We start from the raw sequence: 17233 nt of genomic DNA, 5'->3' as shown, positions 1-17233 counted from the left end.
TTAATCATTTCCATGCAATAAATTTCCAGAATGAAGATCACATTTTCAGGCTTTTTAAAAAATTACCTTCTATAAGAACAGTCACTTAACAGTCTTAGTGGTAGATTAAGAATGGAATGTCACTTGAAAAGATATTTACCTATGGTCATTTTTTCTAACTCTCCATAATCTTTGTTTTTGTTTGACTTCGTTTTTGGAATAAGGTTTACCTGGGATTCTAGAGGGTCGTCTTCAGTCTAGCCTCAGCATTTTCTATTTGGATTTTCACACAAGCGGTTACCTTCGTCTGGTCTTTATCATATTCCGCAGTCAGGTTTTTCATCCTTCCCTGTGCTTTTTGCTTTACTTCAAACCCTCGGTGTTGACCCTCTGTGGGTCATGGAAAAAGTTTTAACGTAGTTTTTATTTCTTGGTTTTCAAGATTTAGTTTGTTTCACATGAGAAAACCTTTCTAATGAGAGAAAACTAATATGCTGGTTCAAATTACAAGACTGGTACAGCTGAAGTGGAGACCAGTAGTGCCGAAAGGCTGGTGTTTCTCGTCNAAAAGGCTGGTGTTTCTCATCTCACCATGGGCCACACATTCTGGCACGTCTGGGAAACGGAGCTCTCAGACCTCTTGTCTGATAGTATTGACTTCCTCGTTAAGCCTCATAGTACACGTAGCTTCTTTCTTAGGGACTGTATGCCTACTCTTATTCCACCAAAGGATAGTGAAAGAAAAGACGTAAAAGGAATGTCCTGGTTTTTCTTTAAGATACATAGTGGGAACTGACACAATCACAGATTGATAATGTTGTTGATCTTCCCAGTTAGGAGTGGAAAGCTTGTTTGTCACTTTCAGTAAAGACACTGAGGTATAAATTTATCACATTCTGTTAGGCCCCACCCTTTATTTTACCGTATGTCAAGGATAAGGTTTTATTGGAATATTTAAGTGATTCAGGTTGCCTTTTTTTAATGTAAAATAGCCTTTGACATTAAACGGGAAGATGTTAAATGAAAAATGGTCAGATCTTCAAATTTAGGGCAAGAAATTAAAATTCAGGAGAATATTTGCTCGCTGTCCACCAGTTTGGGAAGTTTGGTTGATCAGTAATTAAGATTTCCTAAAGTGTTTCTACTGGTGAGTCTGTAAGATACATAATTCTTTAAAACTAGGTTTGTGTGTGGGGTGCCTGGATGGCTCAGTCTGTTAAGCATCCGACTCTTGATTTCTCCTCAGGTCATGATCTCAGAGTCATGAGATCGAGCCCNTCTGCCCACCAGTTTGGGAAGTTTGGTTGATCAATAATTAAGATTTCCTAAAGTGTTTCTACTGGTGAGTCTGTAAGATACATAATTCTTTAAAACTAGGTTTGTGTGTGGGGTGCCTGGATGGCTCAGTCTGTTAAGCATCCGACTCTTGATTTCTCCTCAGGTCATGATCTCAGAGTCATGAGATCGAGCCCCGTGACGGCTCCGCACTCAGTGGAGAGTCTGCTTGAAGATTCTCTCCCTCTGCCCCTCCCCCAGCATGTGAGCACTCTTGTGCACTCTCTAAAATAAATAAATCTTTAAAAAAAATAGTTTTGTGTGCGTGATCATGTTAAATATATCTTTCTGGAGTGTCTGGGTGGCTCAGTTGGTTAAGAGTCAGCCTTCGGCTCAGGTCATGGTCCCGGGGTCCNATCCCGGGGTCCTGGGATCACGCCCCATGTCAGGTTCGTTGCTCAGCCTGAAGCCTATTTCTCTCCCTCTCCCTCTGCCTGCCACTCCCCCTGCTTGTGCTCTCTCTGTCTGTGTCAAATAAAGAAATAAAATATTTAAGAAAAAAATATATATATCTTTCTCAAGTTTAAATGTTTTTGTTTGTACTTTGGTGTTTTTAACTTTTAAAAACATTTCTGAGGGGCGCCTAGGTGGCGCAGTCATTAAGCGTCTGCCTTCGGCTCAGGGCGTGATCTCAGCATTCTGGGATCGAGCCCCACATCAGGCTCCTCCGCTAGGAGCCTGCTTCTTCCTCTCCCACTCCCCCTGCTTGTGTTCCCTCTCTCACTGGCTGTCTCTCTATGTCAAATTAATAAATAAAATCTTAAAAAAAATTTAAAAAAAAAAACATTTCTGAGGGTAGCATCAAGGAGTTTCATGTTTTTCTGCTTTTTCAGTGATCCTGCAACGTACCCTGATATGGAGTCAGATGTACATTCATGGGAATTGTTTCTTTCTAAGGTCAGAAAAGAAATCGAGAAAGCAAAGGTAAGTTATAAAATATTTTGTAGTTCTGTCAAAATCTATATGATAATAGTTCTCAGGAGAGGTTAATGTCACTGAAACTTTCTTTGTTGAGCTGTTAAAGGCGATATATAATTTTCTTTGTAATTATTTAAGAGTTTTTCTTGAAAGTAGTGCTGTTTTCTTTATGGGTTGTCTTAAACTCTGCCCATAATTGAGAAAATTAGAGAAGTTATATTTGATAAGGCTGTAGAGCATTCCTATTAACGAGGTCTTTATTTTGAACTTCTTTCAAGAAATAATTGTTCTGATAGTTTGCATCTCTGTTGTATTTCCTAGAAGATTGTTGACCATTTATAAATAGTAAGATAAAAGTATTAATTATACAATTGTGATTTTTCCCTAGGAATTTATTAGAACTTAACACTTTTCCCTCTACCTACAGTCTCAGTATGAAGAACAAATTCAGGCAGTTAAAAATGGCTCTCGGCTCAGTAAACTTTCCAAAGTGCAGATTCCTGAGCTTTCATTTCCCATCTGTAGCACAGTAAGTCTGTCACACCTTTCTTTCCTATTTACTTTTTTGTGTGTGTGAAGAAAAGAAAACAGAACAGTAAACCACAATTTCTTTCGTATTTGGCCAGAGTAGATTTTTGTTGTTTGTATTCCAGGAGTGGGGATGAGATGGAGTAATAAGTTGCCTTAATGTTTTCATTATTGGTGCTACTGGTTAACTCTTTAAGCTTTATAATAAACGTTATTATATTAATGGAAGATGAGCCTTTCTACATCAGTGAGGACAGGACTGAAGTAAACACAGGGCTGGTACATTTGCTTTCTTGTCTGGATGCTGGTGTGTGTATGTGTTTTCTACATGTGAACGAATAGTCCAAGAGGATCAGGTGCCTGTGAGTTAGACAAGCTCTCTACAAATTATTCTTAGGTACTTGCCAGCATAAGACCAAAATTAAGGTTTGTTTTTTCATCAAATACAGACTAAAAAAATGCTATATGTGAAATATACAAAGGTTTTGTTGGTCCAGTATGTCATAGTTTACTGCTAGTTTGAGGGATTTGCTGAAAATTTTGAATAATCGTGATGGCCAAACCTGTCTTTGTATTTTAAAATATGCAGCACAGTAAAGAAAAACATTATTTGTATATTGTGGACTTTAAAATATGGCTATACCTAGTATCACTTTATTGCATTCTGGGGGTGCCTATTTGTTATTTGGACACAGAGCAGATGCTCAGCCAATACCAAATTGAAAAGAATTAAGACCAAGGGAGATCAGAGTGTAAGAATTTAAAGAAGGACTCTATTCAAGATTTGATTAGAGAGAGATAGGTTTTGGAATATTTTGGCACAACATTAAACCGTCTAGTTGTAAAATAGTCTGCTATAAGGAGGACTGTTTTCNTGGGGCTGGAGGGAGAGAGCATATTTGAGTTATTTAGGATGAACAGTGGAAAGAACTGTGAGATTGGGAGCATGGTGTCCATATTTTGGGGAGTCAAGACAAATCTGGTTTTCTGTCTGTGAGGTGGGCACCCAAGGAAAAGCAGGGTCAGAGCCTGAGCTGAGCCTGATTTTGAAGACACCGAGTTTAAGCGGCCTTGTATTTGCCTAAGAGGAAGTTTGGATTTGCAGGTTTGGATCTCAGGAAAACATTCAAGACTGGAATCTTTTAAGAAGTGGGCATTATCGGGGCGCCTGGGTGGCACAGCGGTTAAGCCTCTGCCTTCAGCTCAGGGCGTGATCCNATTCTGTAAGGTGTGTTCAGCAGTTTGACTTTTCCTGAGGTCACTAAGAAGCCAATATAGGTTTCAAGTAAGGAAATGCCATCGGCTCGCCCACAGTGTGGAGAAGTGGGAGAGGGGCTCACTGTTAGCAGCTGTGTCCTGGATTAGAGAGTGGGGGGTGGGGCTGGAGGGAGAGAGCATATTTGAGTTATTTAGGATGAACAGTGGAAAGAACTGTGAGATTGGGAGCATGGTGTCCATATTTTGGGGAGTCAAGACAAATCTGGTTTTCTGTCTGTGAGGTGGGCACCCAAGGAAAAGCAGGGTCAGAGCCTGAGCCGAGCCTGATTTTGAAGACACTGAGTTTAAGCGGCCTTGTATTTGCCTAAGAGGAAGTTTGGATTTGCAGGTTTGGATCTCAGGAAAACATTCAAGACTGGAATCTTTTAAGAAGTGGGCATTATCAGTATAAGCACACAGTCACTGAGGCATGAAAGAATGTGAAATGTCCTAGGGAAGAATGTGACTCTCCATCCCCCAACAGCATCCTAAGGAGCGTCCACATTAAGGCACAGACAAGCATTAAGAACCGCAGGGAGAGCCTGGGAAGGGGCTGCAGAGAGGTGGGAGGGAGGCCAGCACTGTGGAGCCCAGCACTGTGGAGCCCAGTAGAGCTCATTTTAAAGTGAAGGTGACCAGCAGTTTGTTTTGTTTTGTTTTTTTTTAAAGATTTTATTTATTTATTTGACAGAGAAGCAGAGAGAGGGAACACAAGCAGGGGGAGTGGGAGAGGGAGAAGCAGGCTTCCCGCTGAGCAGGGAGCCCGACGCGGGACTCAATCCCAGAACGCCGGGATCATGACCTGAGCTGAAGGCAGACGCTTAATGACTGAGCCACCCAGGCACCCCAACCAGCAGTTTTTTAAAAACTAAACTGTTGGGGCCCCTGGGTAGCACAGTCGTTAAGCATCTGCCTTCGGCTCAGGGCGTGATCCCGGCGTTCCGGGATCGAGTCCCACATCGGGCTCCTCCGCTGGGAGCCTGCTTCTTCCTCTCCCACTCCCCTGCTGTGTTCCCTCTCTCGCTGGCTGTCTCTGTCACATAAATAAATAAAATCTTTAAAAAAAAAAAAACCTAAACTATTTAATTTATTGTATTCAAGTTTCCTGTGCACTTGAGCACCCAGATTTTATTCTAGTCATGCTTAATCGTCAGTCTGTCCACAGATGTTTCTCTTAGTGATCCAAGGACTGTGATATATTCTTCCCAGATTCCTGCTGCAGTACTTCCTGAGTCTTCAGGCCATGAAGATCATGGAACCTCCACTTCTACAAGTCATGGGACTGGAAACCAAGGATTTCCTAAGGATTCAAGTCTGGTCTCTGCCAGTGATGGCCCACTGGGGGCTTCCTCTCTGCCATTAACAGGATCACTTTCCTGTCAGCCCGAAGTCACCCAGCTGCCAGAGTATAAGAGCACGGGCCAGGAAACTCCGCCAAAACAAAGCCTTGTGGCTGATCAGAAACTGCCTGTTCTTCCAGGACGTGCCACCCGCTCAAGCCAGTCTCCGAAAAAGCCGTTCAATAGTATTATCGAGCACCTGTCAGTGGTATTCCCGAATTACAACAGGTATGAATATAAAATGTCTGTGACTCTGTTAAATGCTTTATTGAACTAAGATTTCCTGATCAGATAACATTATGGCCAGTTAGGGGCCGAAGTGGAAATGACTTCATAGTTATTTTACTCAGAAAAGACAGGTGCCACATTTTTTCTTTTTTTGTAAACATAGAGGTGAGCATTTTCAAACCGACTTTTGGATGTATGTATCTATATTGAAAACACTGAATCCTGGTTACTCCACACTCATCAGAACCCAGGGCAGTTTTGATGAGATCAGTAACATGCTCCAGTCCTCGTATGCAATCCCTAAATGAAAAAACTGCAAAACACTAATTTCATATCATTTGGGGGAAGAAATACCACCTAACAAGGAACAACTTACACCTTGCTCGATAGCACCTCTGATTTGTTAGAGATGTGAGGCTGGAAAGACTAGGTGTGATTTGATAGTGAATCAGTACTGTGGTTGTGTTACAGAGGGTCCTGTGAGGGTGGGGAGTGCTGCTTTATCTAAGCCAGCGAGTGTTTGCACCTCAACCTCTGGCCTCCATCTCCAGGTTGGTATGAGGGAGTAGAAGTGCTCCCTGTCTCAGCCAAGGAGAGAAGCAATGAAGGCAATGTCTCAGGGATACAGCTAGGAAGAGAGACATCCACATCCCAGAATGACCCTCTCTACTCTGTCCCATGTTATTTCTGTCTTTGATATGATACTAGTTACAAGTTTTGAAATTATACTTTTGAAACAAAGTAGTGGTTAAATTACGACTGGTCAGAATTAATGTTTTGCGTCTGTTGGTGGAGCCCTGCTTATTTGAAAATAAGTATGTGCCCATGGGCATATTTAGCCCTGCCTAAGTTTGAGAAACATTGTAAGTTCTCTCAGTAGCATTTCCCATGCCAATTGTAAAACTGCTCGTTATAATTACCAAAGTACCTTACAAATAAAATGGTTTGCAATCCTGACTAAATTTGGGAGAGTTTCAATAACCAAATAGAAATGCATCCTAATTTTCTGAAAGTTAAAACATTCGAGGTATTAGTGGTTCAGATATCAAGTTCCTGTTGATTAATGGCTTAATTCCATCCATTGGTACTTGTGAAACATTCAGACTTTGAAAACCTTGTTGTCAGGTTTTTTTAAGGAGACAGTCAACANCAGTTTAAATAACCAAATAGAAATGCATCCTAATTTTCTGAAAGTTAAAACATTTGAGGTATTAGTGGTTCAGATATCAAGTTCCTGTTGATTAATGGCTTAATTCCATCCATTGGTACTTGTGAAACATTCAGACTTTGAAAACCTTGTTGTCAGGTTTTTTTAAGGAGACAGTCAACAAATCTAGTTTCCCCTTAGGTAAAAGAGATTTTTCGATTTTAAGTCAGAACCAATGTTTTCTGATCAGTGATTTAGCATAAAGCTACAAAATATCCAACCTATACGAAATCTGGTTTCGGAGTAGATATGGATATCCCAAATGAATCTAGCTGATAAANTCAAATTAATCTAGCTGATAAACTGTTACTTTGAAATTCTAGTAAAATAAATAGTTAGAAATAGTATTGGAATTTTCATAACTACTTGGAAAGAGTGAATCTCTTGCTTTTATATATAGTTGCTATTGTTTAATTTTGTTTGTTTTTGGTTTGTTTCTTACAGCTGTTGGGTTAATATTGGTACATAATATTTCTCCACAGTAGAAAACTTTGACTTTCCTCTTGTCATTTATCTCCATTTCCTCTTCTTAGCACCGAGCTTGCTGGTNATTTTTGGTTTGTTTCTTATAGCTGTTGGGTTAATATTGGTACATATTTTTCTCCACAGTAGAAAACTTTGACTTTCCTCTTGTCGTTTATCTCCATTTCCTCTTTTTAGCACCGAGCTTGCTGGTTTTATTAAAAAAGTGCGAAACAAGAACAAGAACTCGCTCTCAGGATTGAGTATTGATGAAATTGTCCAAAGAGTGACAGAACACATTCTAGATGAACAGAAAAAGAAAAAGGTCAGTGTTTCATCCAGATACAATAAAATGGTCCACTTTATTTATAAAATATGAGAATTATAAAAAGCAAAAAAAAATGCATCCAACCAAAATGTGGAGAGCACTTCAGGTAAAGACAGAAGATTTGGGTTACTAAACTTGCTTCTCTCCCCGCCCGCATTATCTCTGTAGCCAAATTCAAATTCAGCAAAGGACAAGAAGTTGCCTGAGCCCAGCCCTGCTGCTTCTGTAACCAGGGTCTCCCAGGGCCCACCCTCCACGATTGCTGGACCATCACCCAAAATCAAGGGACAGAAGACAGAAGATACCCCTGTGAGTGTTATATGTGTGACGGCAGAGTCAGTTTTGTTTTTTTAATGAAGAACAAAAAGGAGACAAAATAGTTAATCCATGACTTAGCCCATTCTTTTCATTTCTAGACCTAATTTATTTGATCTTAAAATTAGAAACCAGGGGCCCCTGGCTGGCTCAGTTGGTAGAGTGTGCAACTAACTCTTGATCACGATCTTGGGGTCGTGAGTTTGAGCCCCATGTTGGGCATGGAGCCTACTTTAAAAAAAAAAAAATTAGGGGCTCTTGGGTGGCCTAGTCACTTAAGCATGGACTCTTGATTTCGGCTCAGGTCATGATCTCAGGGTGGTGAGATCAAGCCCCTTAACAGGCTCCACGAGCAGCAGGGAGTCTGCTTGAGATTCTCTCTCTCCCTCTGCCCCTCCCCCACTCACGCGCATGCACGCACACTCTCTCTCTTCTCAAATAAATAAATCTTTAAAAAATATTAGAGACCAGATTTAGTGTCCCATTAGAATAGTCCCATTAGAGTGTCCCACTAGAACAGTCTGAGACAGTGACGTCATCTCTGCTTTAATGGGTACCTTATGGGTGCCTTTTGGGAGAAGCCCCTGCACTAGGGAGATCACACTATGGGAACTGGGCCTACTGACGGTCAAATACAGACTAATTTTTTATATTAAGTGTGATATTTTGAATAGTTCGGGAAAATGATTTTTTTTTAAAGATTTTATTTATTTATTTGACAGAGATAGAGACAGCCAGCGAGAGAGGGAACACAAGCAGGGGCAGGCTCATAGCAGAGGAGCCTGATGTGGGGCTCGATCCCAGAACGCCAGGATCACGCCCTGAGCCGAAGGCAGGTGCTTAACCTCTGTGCCACCCAGGCGCCCCGGGAAAATGATTTTTGAATCATTTTATTCCATGTCACCATGGGCTTTAGAATCCCAGGCTTGGTTTTGTCACTTAGTAACACTGTGAGCTCAGATCATATCTGCTTGTTTAGGCTGTTGTCTGGATGAAGTGCTGGAATAGAATGACCCAGGGTCAAGCTCTATGTTCAGGCAAGTCTGGTTGCTTCCCCTCTCTCTGTTGCTTCCCCTCTCTCTCCCCTTGAGTGCCTGGAGGGGGTGTGGGGGTTACTGGAATGGGCTAAACTTGCCTTAATTTGATATACGGATTTAAAATGTTTTTTGTTCTTTTAGACAATGAGAATGTTGCATTTACATAGATCTTTTTATAAAACACTGTGGTATCTATGATATCAGTTGGTAAGGCATTATAATTATCTTTATTTCATAATGAAGAAACCGTAACACAGATGATTCATGCAGCTTGCCAGCATTCCTTCATTTGATCTGGGCGTGTAGCATGTAATTCCCTAATCCTCACCACACAGACCCAGCCGATACTAGGGACTGTGTAGTAGGAACCAAGCATGTGGTTGAAAGAGGCCGTCGTGTGTGGCTCAGGGCCACGGGCTCCAGATTGAATTCTGGTATAAAGCATGTTTTTCCCTTTTGTCCAACTGTGGTATCAGAGTTTATTTATTTTTTTTTTTTTAAGATTTTATTTATTTGAGAGAGAGCGAGCGAGCAAGCACGAGTTGGGGGAGGAGCAGAGGGAGAGGGAGAAGCAGACTCCCCGCTTAGGAGGGAGCCTGATGGCTCAATCATGACCTGAGCCAAAGGGAGATGCTTAACTGACTGAGCCACTCGGGCACCCTGGTATCAGAGTTTAGATGAAATGAAAATTAGAAGAGTTTCTGGCCCCATAGTGGAGTCAGCGATGCATGATTGCACAGAGTACTAGTTTGCTGACTTAAACTAAGCAGTGAATCTTTGTGTGAACTTACGTTTTTATTCCTCCTGTACATTTTCATTTTCCACTATTCTTTGGGTATTTTCCAAACCATATATACTCATTTCCCAGAGCATCTAACTCCAGTGAGAGAGGTTACGAGCACGCAGAGCATTCCTGCAAGACGTGGCTGGAGTGCCTCTCTCCCCCGGCTGCTGACTGGCCAGGTGCTGTGTGGTCCTTCAACCAGGCCGAATTCTCAGATTATCCTCACTGACCAACCCTCCACCCCCCGCCCCAGATAGAATGCAGTCACCTTCAGGGGAGAGATTACTTTCTGCTTTGCGGTTGTTACTGATGATAATTAAGTTGTAAAAGCTGACTTACAAGAAAAATATATATTCAAACTGGGGCTTAGTTTGATAATTATAGGTAGTTTTTTAAAAATTAAAAGTAGTTTATCTTTTCAAATTACAAAAGCAGTATATGTTCATAGTAGGAAATACAAATAAAAAGCCTTTAAAGAACCCCAAAACCCACCCCCTAAGGGAACCAGTATTATGATATTGGTATGTATTTTTCTAAACTCTTTTGTATGTGTGTGTATATGTGAATTTAGTCAAAACTATACATACTTTTTGTGTCCTTTTTTTTCGCTTAGAAATGTACGTGCCCATCTTTTCATGCTAGAAAGTAAGTCAACTACGGGTTTTCAACCCAAACTAAGCTCTGAGCTTTTCAGAGGACTTAATCTTCCCTTCCCTGGGACTGACACTTCCGTTGCTCCCGACTCTCCCATCAGGGGCCTCAGAGTGGAGCTAGAGCACCTCATTCTACTATACCTACCCCCTCAGTGCCGGGAGAGAGACGGAAAACCCCATTCAGCAGTTCCGGGTCTTCAGAGCCTTTAGGCACTGTCCCCGTCTGCAGCCCTGACCTTAATCCCATGGCCAGGGCTGCTTTCATTCACATGCCTGACAGTTTATGGAGAATCAGTTTGGGGCCAGGTTCTCTGCCATTAGCTAAGGATATAGATGAATAGGGCTCCTTCCTTGCCTTCAGGGTGCTCAGAATTTGGAGGGGAGGAGGAGTGGAAACTAATGGTGCAGTGTGGGTAGGTGCTGTGAGTTCTAGGGGGAACTTGTGCCTGGTGTCCTGGGTGGCACTCCGACTCTGCTTTCACAGAAAATGCTGTCTGTGCTCACCAGACTGTGTGCTGCTTGAGCCGGAAACTCTCCCATTCAGCTCTGTGCCCTCGCGCCCCCGCACAATCCCTGACCACGGATGTTTGCTGAATGAGCCATCAGTTTGTTTTGTTTTGATTTGCACACGTAATCCACATTCATAGAAACTTTAGAAAATAGCAAAGAAAAAGTTAAATCTCTCTTAACTGAAAGTAACTGCTGTTCACATTCTGGATTTTTCCAGGCTCTTTACTAGGTATCTATCTCTCTCTACACCCGTTCTCTTTATTTTAAAAAAGTCAATTATGTGATTATATGATACATACTGTGTTGTATTGTGCTTTTATTCAGAGGATTGTTGTCTCCAGCTTTTTGTGTCAGGGACTGTGGACTTCCATCATTTCAGTTAGCCGCACAATAGTCCATAGTGTAGTTGTGTCATCATTTCTGTTTCTGTCCCCAACTGTTAGATAATTAGATGAATGATGAATTAGATGAATGAATTTACAATATTCATACCATAGTTTGGGTGTGAGGTGGGATAATTAGAAATTTATAATAATTTCCTGGGAACCTTTTAGCCCTATAAAACATTTTTTTCTGTGAGAAAATTAGAACTTTAAAGGTACATTTTTTTCTTTCGTATGTTTGTAGTTTTTCTTAAGAAATGCTATTAAAAAATAAGTTGTTCCTTCAGCCTGCTTAGCTATAATTGGGAGTAGTTTGTCACCTTAATGACAAAAGTGTATAAAGGCCACTTGTAGGAAGAGCTTATATAGTAAAAAGGAATTTAGCTATTCTTTATTACTGGGATACGTTTGTTTCCACAGGCATCGGGTGCAGCTTCCTGTGAACTATGCCATGAGGTATTCAAATCCAAAAATGTGCGTGTGCTAAAATGTGGGCATAAGTTTCACAAAGGGGTAAGAATTCTCTTTGGCCATCCTCATATCACGAATTTTGACTGTTAAGTATTTTGAAAATAAAAAGGGACTTTTTTTCTAGGTATCAATACTTCTGTGTTTTCAAAGCATTTTCTGTATTAGCCTCTTTGTGCCAGTGTTGATTGTCTCCCTTTCCAAAGATTGCTGCTGTGGAAAGGGGGAGAGGCCTCCTGGGCTTGGGGGTGTGCAGCCCTGCACACTGTCCTTTCCATCCATCACATCATGGGTGGAGGAGGACAGTCCTAGTTGGCTCCCTCAAATATGTTGGTGCTGAAATTCAAAATAGTATTTGTTTCTTAAAGGTAATTTCTTAAACACATGGCTGAATAGATGCACAGTGTAACATTTTGTCAATTTAGTGCAGTCTATGAAGTAAGTTTAACATTTTAGAGGAGAAAAGCTAAACTGAACTGGGTCCATTGTGTCTGATCCTGAGAGATTCTTGCTTGTACCCTTCCAAGATCTTTGGGTAAACCTTTTGGGTGCTGTGGGCATTTATCCCTGCTTCTGGTTAGAATAGATCAGGTCTCTGCCATGTTAGTTTATTGATCCCTTGGGAAAAGGGATAGATACAATACACATACTAGGAGGAGTCAAGACAGCTTTCAGTCGGCCTGTCTCCTGCAGATATAGGGGTGTTGTGCCTGGGCTTCCAGCTCTGTAGCAGCAACAGGCCAGCCACGAGCAACTTGGGACCAGAATGGGTAGACAGGTTCCAGTCAAGTGTGTAGGCTGGTGGGATGTACAAGAACCGAGACCAGGCAGAGAGAGGATTGTTAAAAATTGGGTGAGTCCCAGGACCAAGAAGATGACAACCCCTGGAATGAAATGGCAAGACTGAAGTTAGAATGTAGGGAAAGTGGAGGGGCAAGGCCATCCTCCTAAGATCAGTTTGGAGTCCCGGAGTCCATGGGTCAGATTCTGAGGCGAGATAATTTGTTCCTAGGGCTTGGGGCAAACTCCTCACTTGAGTAGGCCTCAGTGTTCCTGAGTGTGGGGCAGCTCCAGGTCCCACCAGACTTGGAGGTGAACTTAACCGTGGCTGTTAGGGAGCAGCACAAGAGAGCTAGGGCTCCGCGTGCTCCTGAAGACACTGACTGATGTCATTTTCTCATTTGCAGTGCTTTAAGCAGTGGCTGAAAGGGCAGAGCACTTGCCCAGCCTGCCTTGATCAGGATCTCCTGTAAGAAGAGTAGCCGGCACTTCTGGAAGAGGCCAGCCTGTTTTTTTAGGTAGTCACAGTTCACTGAAGAGTAAGTTACTGGTTTGTTGAATTGGAAGAATAACAATATATTACTTGTGGTATAAAAGGCGAACATTTGAAGATTCTTTGCACTGTGCGTCACAGCGCTAGTAAATAGAAATCTTTAATACAATTGATAGTAATTTCCCTGCTCTTATTAAACACTTCAATAATAGCAACTAGTGGCTAATAAAATTATGTGTAGCCACATTCCTAAATTGTTGGGGCTGCTTACAGAGGTGCTCTCTGAGATGGAAGGCTTCTTTTGGGAAATATTGTGAGCACCACAAAGCAGTACTTGAATTTTAAGTATTCTGACCTGTTAAAGTGCTCCAGGTTAAAATGTTTACAAGTCAGTATTCCTTATAATATGCCTACATTTTTCCTCAAAGATTCTGCATTTTAAAAATGGGCTTAAGCAAACATATTTTAATAACCTGTAGTAAATGGTAACATTGGCTGATTTAAACCAAAAGATTCAGATCTCCTTTTCATGAAACACCATGTGATTTTGCTTTTTAATTTCATTACTTTATTCCCCCAGTAGATTTATAAAGAGCTGATTTTTCATCACCTAAAAGATACAATCTGATTTCTGAAAATCAATTACATATGCTTTCTTATTAGTGTCAGCCAAGACTTTTTTTTGCCCTGAAAATTGAGGCTACATATTCATCACCTCAATCCTACGTTTGGAACTTCTTCTTTGAATATCTTACTCTTACTAGCAGCATTTGTCCTTCTTCGTGCATTAGATGATGAATGTTTGGGTATCTCCGTCTAACACATAGTAGACACCAGAGAAACAGTCATCATTCCCCTCCCTTATCCCACCACCAGAAAGAGGCATTCGTGTAATTAGACAATCCTGAGGTGTCCCTGTTTCACTTGATCCGTGTTTGACATTTGTGTGAAGTAATGCATGCCCTCTTGTACTGTGTTGTGAGAACAAAACTTTAACTGCATTAGAATCTGTTAAAATATTAGATATCTTTAGTGACTTGTAGACAGTGGTAAATATAGAAACATGAATTCTCTACACATTCCATTTCTCTCAGATATCAAAAAAATGTTTTTCATTGTGTTCTTTGTGGAAGAACACAGTCCCAAGTTCATGAGCTAATCTGGTAACCTTCTTCCACCTTGGTTCCTTGTGAGTTTTGATGTATTAGTGACTTAGTCCATAGATTCTCACTCTGTATTTTGAGGCAGATTCTCCTTGCAGGTCCCTGAAACATTGTCTGCATGTTCACAATAACTGAGAACTGTAGATAGGAAGATATGTAGGGACCAGTTTGTAGCAGCAGGCACAAAGGAAAAGAAGAGCAGCTGGAGAGTGAGAAAAATGTGTTTTGTACATCAAACAAATACTTGTGAACATGCTTTACACGTGTAAGTTTCAAAATAAAGAGGATTCTAAAATAATACCAGTTTACTGTCATGCTTATCCATTTTTCTCAAGTAATTTTTAAAAAGAATTCTACTAGAAAATTCAAGATATATATATTATCTTCATTTGGAAAAGAAGAGTCATGATATATCCAGAGAGTCTAACCAAGGATCTTAGAAAATTTTAGAGCCTGGATCAAAACGTCCTTCTGTGCCTAAATAAAGGTTGCTAAACTCAAGTTCACACGATTGGCTATTTAATATGTGAACAGAAAGTTTATACACAGATGGTAGAGAGTTTACTATTTTAGCTAATATAGGATTTTTCATGTGAATACATACAAGAATGTTGAAGTTAATGAAGTTACGTACCTCAGTATCCATTTTCCTTTGAGGCACTTGTGGATTTATGGATGACTAAGGCCAAGCGAAGATGAGGAGCAACTGGAACTCAAACACTGGAGTTGGGAGTGTAAATTGGTACACCCATAATAACAGTACTTACTAAAGCTAACACCATGGTACCCTTGACACAATCCCACTCCCACACATACACTTAACAGAAATGCATGCAATAGTACAGGTATTTTTATACGAGCTTTGTTCATAACAGCCTCAAACTAGAAGCAACCCAAAATGGACAAATTGTACATCTATACAAAGGATTACATCTCAGAAAGGAAATGAAGGAACTATCACTATACACAACAACACTGATGACGCGCACAAACAGAACGCTGAGCAAAAGCAGCCAGAATAGAATTCCATATGTGTGAATCTCAAGAACAAGAAACCAGGGGCGCCTGGGTGGCACAGCGGTTAAGCGTCTGCCTTCAGCTCAGGGCGTGATCCCGGCGTTCTGGGATCGAGCCCCACATCAGGCTCCTCTGCTATGAGCCTGCTTCTTCCTCTCCCACTCCCCCTGCTTGTGTTCCCTCTCTCTCTGGCTGTCTCTATCTCTGTCGAATAAATAAAATCGTAAAAAAAAAAAAAAAAAACAAGAAACCAAAGTGGGAGAGGTCAGTCATGGTTACCTCAGGTGATGCTGCTGACAGGGAAAGGACACGAGGTTGTCCACCAGGACTCTGGAAATGGGTATCTTCAGCTGAGTAATGCTTACCTGAACAGATCATTTGGGAAATCCATGGAGCAGTATATTTAAAAATGTGTGCACTTTTCTGTAGTTAATTTCAATAAAACTAAACAAGAGCACAAGAAAAACAGCAAAATAATAGACCTGAGCCCAGGAGGCCTACTGATTACCATGGTCTCTGGGCAGAGCTCCTAGAAAGGCTCATTACACACCTGTACACATGGCCCTCACGATGTTAGAGTGAATTCCCACCAGAGCCCGTGGCTGACCTACACACCCTCACACAGAACAGGCGCTCCCTGCTTGGGTTACCAGCTCCTGCCACCTCCCAGCTCTGACCACAGCCAGCCAGTGGTTCTTCAGGAAGCTGCTCTGCAGGGTAGTAAAGAACATGAGTCTGATGCCAAACTTGTAACTGCTGCTGAATCAAGGGAAAAAAAAGCCAAAGAGCACACCTTGCTAGGAAGGTAGTGCAAATTGTCTTGAAGGTGCCCGGTACTGGCAAGTGAGACAATTCTCTCTGCAAGGACCAGTTTTGCCACCTTCCTTGGCCTGAGGGGAGATCTGGGACGCTGGCTTCGGTTTCCAGTGACCCAGGTAGCAAGAGCCAATTGGTAATTTTCAGGAATTTTGTGAGCTGGCTGTTCAATTGAAAATTGAATGTATAAACTTACAGTTAAATTATAAGTAATATAAAAAGCAAAGGTAATTCCCTCCCGATTGCTGTAGTTCATGCTTTTGGGGTTACTGATGTATATAGAATCTGTATGGTGGAAATACTGTATAGTGGGATTCTATGTAATTCCCAACTCTTCAATGCTGGGAGTATTTACACCATAGAAATTGGCAAATGCTACATATTGAGGCTTCCCCTCCCTACTGCCCCCCCACCCCGGCGAAGCCAGGAGGGCAAGAGTTTTGTCCGTAGGAGAAACAGCTGGTCTAATGGCGCTGAAGGTGCCCTTTATGCCTTTCTCAGTTCACATTCGACACGGTGATTAGGGGATTTTAATACATAAGCCCCTTGAGATGATTTCTGTTGAGTGAGTTCCTTCTCACTGCTCTGTTTGGTGAGGTCCTCATTCTGACTGTCAGGCTGCCCTCTGTCTGCCCATCCTGGACCCCATCCTGGGCCTGCTCCCCTTTCACTGCCATCCTGGAAAGAAGACTGCTCACCACAGTGCCTGGGGCACATGGGCCCAGAGACAGAGGTCAAAGTGTGTGATGTTGTCGCCTCTTACTCTTCTCAGCGCCTCCCAGCGGTCACTGTTCCCCATCACACCTGGCCCTGCTGCGGGTCCTCCTCTGCAAAGAAAAACAAGGCGGGCCCCCTTCCTGCCTCTGGTGAGGCCCTGCCCCAGGAGCTTACAGGTAAATCCACAGCAGGTGTGCTTCAAACAAGAAACAACCATGCAGAGGACCCCAAGCCAGAGCCGACTCATCCTCCCTGGAGGCAGGAGGCGGCTTGAAATTGGGCCAGCCCTCAATCTTGCCACAAGAGCCTTCACAACAAAGTGGTTGGCATTTATTACCCAGGCTTCTGTGGCAGGACACTTCAAAGAGAAAGGCTTGCTCTTTCTAACATGTGCTTTTGTGTCAAACAGAGGTGTCATTGTTTTCATCAAATACCTTGGGACTTGAGTGAATAAATACCATTCTGTTTTCTAACCTTTTTCCCCCTCCATTTTTCGAAAGTTATGTATAAAGGCA

General features: G+C 41.9%; 1 protein-coding gene across 1 annotated transcript in view; it reads left to right on the top strand.

Annotated features, from left to right (window-relative positions):
• Window positions 1–14468, top strand: part of TTC3 (tetratricopeptide repeat domain 3) — a 55903-nt gene extending 41435 nt beyond the window's left edge. Inside the window, exons 18-24 of the mRNA XM_034654345.1 lie at window positions 2148–2238; window positions 2660–2761; window positions 5227–5585; window positions 7453–7579; window positions 7751–7891; window positions 11685–11777; window positions 12920–14468. Of these exons, the coding sequence (XP_034510236.1) occupies window positions 2148–2238; window positions 2660–2761; window positions 5227–5585; window positions 7453–7579; window positions 7751–7891; window positions 11685–11777; window positions 12920–12985 (979 nt within the window). The 3' untranslated portion in view covers window positions 12986–14468. The remainder of the gene's footprint in view (window positions 1–2147; window positions 2239–2659; window positions 2762–5226; window positions 5586–7452; window positions 7580–7750; window positions 7892–11684; window positions 11778–12919) is intronic.
• Window positions 14469–17233: the final 2765 nt, after the last annotated feature.

Source organism: Ailuropoda melanoleuca, chromosome 1, assembly GCF_002007445.2.
Source record: "Ailuropoda melanoleuca isolate Jingjing chromosome 1, ASM200744v2, whole genome shotgun sequence".
NCBI classification, from domain to species: Eukaryota; Metazoa; Chordata; class Mammalia; order Carnivora; family Ursidae; genus Ailuropoda; species Ailuropoda melanoleuca.
The sequence above is the reverse complement of the archived record's forward strand: the minus strand, read 5'-3'. Positions and strand labels throughout refer to the sequence as shown.